The 5,586-nt window shown below is 42.6% G+C and overlaps 2 protein-coding genes across 3 annotated transcripts in view; one reads left to right on the top strand and one right to left on the bottom strand.

Annotated features, from left to right (window-relative positions):
* Positions 1-880: 880 nt before the first annotated feature.
* On the bottom strand, positions 881-3,920 carry LOC134185955 (uncharacterized). 2 transcript variants are annotated; one of them, XM_062653847.1, is made up of 3 exons: positions 3,744-3,920; positions 1,977-2,620; positions 881-1,356 (listed from the first exon to the last, which is right to left on the bottom strand). In XM_062653847.1, the coding sequence occupies exons 1-3, from the start codon at positions 3,828-3,830 to the stop codon at positions 1,053-1,055; spliced, it is 1,035 nt and encodes a 344-aa protein (XP_062509831.1). In that variant the 5' UTR covers positions 3,831-3,920; the 3' UTR covers positions 881-1,052. The 2 variants fall into 2 exon arrangements, with proteins under 2 accessions (XP_062509831.1, XP_062509832.1); XM_062653848.1 differs by lacking the exon at positions 3,744-3,920 and adding an exon at positions 2,861-2,921.
* A 361-nt stretch (positions 3,921-4,281) lies between these two features.
* LOC134186241 (uncharacterized) overlaps positions 4,282-5,586 on the top strand; it is a 5,720-nt gene continuing 4,415 nt past the window's right edge. The window contains exons 1-2 of the mRNA XM_062654154.1: positions 4,282-4,420; positions 4,475-4,535. Of these exons, the coding sequence (XP_062510138.1) occupies positions 4,283-4,420; positions 4,475-4,535 (199 nt within the window). The 5' untranslated portion in view covers position 4,282. The remainder of the gene's footprint in view (positions 4,421-4,474; positions 4,536-5,586) is intronic.

Genomic DNA, 5,586 nt, shown 5'->3' with positions numbered 1-5,586 from the left:
CGCCCTTTTGCGCGCCTGGAAGAGGGCCTGGGTACGAGGCTACATCGAGTAGCCGCGCGTTCCCAGACTCTCGCGCTTGTCTGCACAAGTGTAGTTGTAGTTACTGTACTGAGTATAACACACTTTTCTTATATACGGGCACCGAACAAATGAATGAGGGAGATTCTGGACGCGGCCACTAGAGAAATGGGTGAATCACACTGGGTTATGTATGAAACATAGATATGTGTGTAATATGTAATTGAAATAAAAATGGTGTGTGTGTGTGTGTGTGTGTGTGTGTGTGTGTGTGTGTGTGTGTGTGTGTGTGTATGTCACTGTGTGTGTGTGTGTGTGTGTGTGTGTGTGTGTGTGTGTGTGTGTGTGTGTGTGTGTGTGTGTATGTCACTGTGTGTGTGTGTGTGTGTGTGTGTGTGTGTGTGTGTGTGTGTGTGTGTGTGTGTGTGTGTGTGTATGTCACTGTGTGTGTGTGTGTGTGTGTGTGTGTGTGTGTGTGTGTGTGTGTGTGTGTGTGTGTCACTGTGTGTGTGTATGTCACTGTGTGTGTGTGTGTGTGTGTGTGTGTGTGTGTGTGTGTGTGTGTGTGTGTCACTGTGTGTGTGTGTGTGTGTGTGTGTGTGTGTGTGTGTGTGTGTGTGTGTGTGTGTGTGTGTGTGTGTGTAAGTATGTCACTGTGTGTGTTTGTGTGTGTGTGTGTGTGTGTGTGTGTGTGTGTGTGTGTGTCACTGTGTGTGTGTGTGTGTGTGCGTGTGTGTAATAATTAAAATGTTTAGATAACAGTTAAGTGTCAAGGCAACATGACTGCAGGCATGACACACAGACAGACTATATTATGTTGTGTGTGTTTGTGTGTAGAGATATTCCATCATTAGCTGTAGAAATCATCGTTTATTTATTGATATTAAACACAACACATTCTTGCAATAAAAGTCTAATACTTGTCTACAGTCGACAATCATGTCATGACCTCTTTAAAAATAATTAACATTTTTCTTAATCTCAATATAATTATTAATTAATAAAGACAATAAACATCTTGATCCTGCATTACGTTACAGTACAGTATGCAGTCGTCTTGTTACACTAGAAACTGATGTATTGTTCTGTCTCTGGTTGGTGTCCATGAGATTGCCAACGGATCTCGACTGTCTTTGCATCAACCCGGTTGATATCTGTCTTCTTCCTAATATGGAATGCGTATGCTTTTGTACATGTGCACACTGATGTGCAGGTGCAGGTGCTAAACCATCAACACTGGATGACAAACTGATTTTGTCACCATTTGGTTCAGCTGTTGAGCAATCAGGTGGTCTGACACCTACAACTATGACTGACTCTTCACTCTTCTTGCGAAACCTACAGAAAAGAAAATATTACAGATTTGTGCAATGTATCCCTCCAATACAATAGTCTAGTGTATGACAACAGTCTGGGAGTAGTAGACTATTTGTATTGGAAGGATGCATCTCACAATACCCTAGACTATTGTATTGGAGGGATGCATCTCACAATACACTAGACTATTGTATTGGAGGGATGCATCTCACAATACGTTAGACTATTGTATTGGAGGGATGCATCTCACAATACACTAGACTATTGTATTGGAGGGATGCATCTCACAATACACTAGACTATTGTATTGGAGGGATGCATCTCACAATACACTAGACTATTGTATTGGAGGGATGCATCTCACAATACACTAGATTATTGTATTGGAGGGATGCATCTCACAATACACTAGACTATTGTATTGGAGGGATGCATCTCACAATACACTAGACTATTGTATTGGAGGGATGCATCTCACAATACACTAGATTATTGTATTGGAGGGATGCATCTCACAATACACTAGACTATTGTATTGGAGGGATGCATCTCACAATACACTAGACTCTAGACCGTACTATTAGTATACTGAACTATTGCAACCAATAAATGACACATGCAGCAGCAAGTTTGTCACTTACTTTCTTTTGATGCTCAACGGCTGTTCCTGTGCATGATTCCGATGCTCGGCTGTTATGGCAAACCCTTCAATACGAAGGCCTGTTTTCCACCACAAATCCGATGTCTCTGTATTGTGATACTGCAGTGAAGACGTTGACATCGTAGGTTTCCTTGTCAACAAGTGTTTCTCTTGGTTAAGCTTCTGTTTGCCTGTGATGCTCCAACTTTTTGACAAATCAATTACAGGCAATCGTAATCGTAGACTGTCTGTTGCTCCAACAGCCATCATGCTGGGCATGCTACCAGTACTGCCACCGTCTGTTTGTCTGCTGCATGTTTGAGGTGATCCATAGTCTGAAAGTGTTTTTCGTCTTTGACTTACACTCAATGTTGCTGCTTTCTCTTTGGTAGCAACGACTGATTCATTGTTTTGCGATGTGCTTGTCAATTGATTTTGGCTTGGCTTTGCATTCAGATGGCCCGTTGATTTATGGCTACGGAGTTTGGCTTCCCAGAATGAGTTTTGGCTTTTACGACGGTCGTGACTGTATCTGTCTGGTGGATAGGTGAAGGTTTTGTGGTCAAATTCTGGAGAGTAGGCATCGTCGGAGACATCGGCTTCATGCTCAGTATCCTCAAGAGTTAGAAGAGAATCAGAAATTGTCTGTTAAAAATCATAAAGAAAATTTATAACAATACCATGGATTGATTTGTACAAACAGACAGACAGACACACAGACAGACACACAGACAGATGGACAGACAGACAGACAGACAGACACACAGACAGACGGACAGACAGACAAACAAACAGACAGACACACAGAGACAGACAGACAGACACACACACACAGACAGACAGACAGACAAGCAGACAGACAAGACATAAGCGACGTAAACATACACAAAATCTGAATGTTGTAATAATCATGTTTATGCAGTAGGTAGTCACTTCCAGAGAATAAGCCACCTGCAACGTTTCCCACCATTTCTTATTCAACATTCAAAAACAAATGCAGAAAAAGCATGCAAACCAGGATGTCCTATTTGCCTCCCACATGGAGCATCCTCAATCATGTTGGGATGGTTAGACACAAAGTGACTACACTGTGGTCTGTGATCACAGAGTGAAGTAACCAAATCAGTATGCAGTGAAGCCTTATTTGCGACCACCTCAAACAGACCACATTAGTAGGCAGCAAATTTGTTCAAACTCAAAATTTGAGGGCGTGGCCATGACACACAATGGACTCCGAAAAATCTTGGGGAGTATGAAACAGACCTCATCATAAGTAAGTATACAATACCTTCCACTCTGCAGTAAACATCATGCAGCCACACAGTAGCTACAGTAGGTGTATGCAGCTACACAAATTTTGCCACAATTCATGTTAATTTTAATTAAATCAATAATTCGAGGATAAAAATACAAAAAAGAGTAAAACCGAAAAGCAAAATTCTGAGATTTTTCAATCTACAAATGCAATGCAACAGAGTGACAAACTCGAATACATTAGGCGTACAGGGGCCTCAACCCCAGAAAAGGGGCGTGGCATATTTCCAGACCTCCACGGCCAATTGACGCCTCCCTGCTGCTACATTCTATTGAGTCCCCGCAGGCACCTCCATCTGCTTCTCAAACGACTGCAAAAGCATGCAACTCATGCAGTGTGGGAGAACGTCAGGTGACATGTACACTCACTAGCTATAGACATCACACACAAAGCAAAGTCTCATCTCTCCTCTAGTGCATCTAGTAATGCAAACATGAGCTGCTCATTGCTCACCACGGCTGCACGCCTTGTGCATTGTTGTGGAGGTGGGACGTCCTGCAGCCAGCGGAGGCATTTCTCTCTTGTCTCTTGTGATGCCATCGAGGCTGTGCTGCTGCTGTTGGGTTGGTGACGTCGCGCATCGGTGTGCGAGTGCGACTGTAGGGTTGGTGCAGTCACAACTGAGTCGTCATGGAGTTGGGCGAACGTCAGGTGTTGGATCACGTGACATGGGTTTGTTATGGTAACGCCTGCTCGACGGCACGTGATGCCGCGGTTGTTATGACGTTCACATTCATTCACTCTCATTCATATTCATTCATATTCATTCGCATTCATTCACATTCATTCCTATTCATTCAAGCATTGCTAATTTAGTAAACAATAGTGCATTTCTCAGAATTTCGAGTAAAACAGTTTGTCTAAATATAAACACATTTTATAAACAAAATTAGAAAGAGTCTAATCAGCTAAAATGCTCTCTAATGAAACAACGTTTCCGCCCTTTTGATAACGCCTGTTACCAGGGTATTGTAAGACCCGTATGTTAGTCAATGTCTGAGGTTCTGTTTCAAGTTCGTCCTCTTCTTTGGGACCACATTCTCGGGCAGTTGGAGGAGCAAGAGGTGGCAGAGATAAAGTGCCTATTGGGCGAGTCGCTGATCGAGGACACGTGCGAGTTACAACGAGAAGTAAGAAAAGATGAGAGAAATTGAGAGGAAAGAGGCGCGAATGTGTGGTGGTAGGTGAGGGCATTGTTGGAGATATGGAGAATGTGTCGTCAACAGACGGATGAAAAAGAGAGAGGTCGCTTATTGGATTTGTTTGGTGTTTGTCCGTCCGGCTGTTTGTCTGAGTCTCTGTCTGTCTGTCTGTCAAATTTTCATATATTTTTATACATCAAAGCTAATACAGGTGAAACTAAAGTAACAGCTAATGAACAACAAGTGTCACAACTACAATTACAATTACACAAATAACAATTAGCATTAAAAAGCTCCCCTACGGAGCCTACAAACCGAAATTTAGTTTACTGAATTGAAAGTTGAACAACATCTAAACTCTGGTCAGTATTCTGTCCATATGTTACTCTGATCATCTTTCTAGCCAACATCGAGGCATTGCAACGCTGAAGTTGTACTAACAAGCGTCTTCTCCAATGTGTTTTAAAATCTGAGGGATTGTTTCTTCCTTCTTCATCTCTATATAGTTTGGAAAGTTTATTGAGGAACGTTGATGCTTCTTCTCCCCACCCACCAAAGTGCTCGAAAACTAGTGGAATAAGGGTAGGAGTGTACCCTCCAGGCAACTGCTCTTGAGAATATTTGCTATGTTTGATGTCTTCTCTTCTTCTTGCTGCAGCTCCATCCGTAGTTGCTGCACTTCGCAGAATGTTCTGGCTCCAGGGGTGAGCAAGGGCCACATCAAGCTCAACATTTCCCCCACATGTTGAGTCAAACACAACAATATCTGCTCTATTGTTGGATGTTGTATATCTATCTTTTGGTTCAATTTGATGCTGGCATTGTAGACTGCTCATGCATTCAGACCAGCACAAAACAACAGAATTGTGAGACCAAACTGGGCCTCCACCCATTTTGCATGTTAGTAAATGGTACCCTTCAACATCTAGTGACTTTCCACATTCACATTTAGTGGCCCAAGGTGGTAAAGACAAAAGTAGACCCAATCTGGGAGAAGCCGCCAAGACAAAATTGCCAGATGAAAGTGCAAACTTCTCTGAAGATGGAATGGAATCTAACCATGCTCCTGCTCCTTTACCTCTAATTGAATGCAATCGTGCTGCATGTCGGTTGTCTGTCTGTCTGTCTGTCTGTCTGTCCAATACATATATTTT

The sequence above is a fragment of the Corticium candelabrum genome, chromosome 10 (assembly GCF_963422355.1).
Source record: "Corticium candelabrum chromosome 10, ooCorCand1.1, whole genome shotgun sequence".
Classification (NCBI taxonomy): Eukaryota; Metazoa; Porifera; class Homoscleromorpha; order Homosclerophorida; family Plakinidae; genus Corticium; species Corticium candelabrum.
Note: the sequence above shows the minus strand (reverse complement) of the source record. Positions and strands in the feature narration are given on the sequence as shown.

Bases quoted from the DNA above. Each gene is read 5' to 3' on its own strand.
- LOC134185955 (XM_062653847.1), bottom strand. From the start codon at position 3,830: ATGGCATCACAAGAGACAAGAGAGAAATGCCTCCGCTGGCTGCAGGAC. The intron at 2,621-3,743 runs GTGAGCAATGAG...GATTTTTAACAG, and splicing joins GCACAAGGCGTGCAGCCGTG to ACAATTTCTGATTCTCTTCT. The intron at 1,357-1,976 runs GTAAGTGACAAA...TCTTTTCTGTAG, and splicing joins CCGTTGAGCATCAAAAGAAA to GTTTCGCAAGAAGAGTGAAG.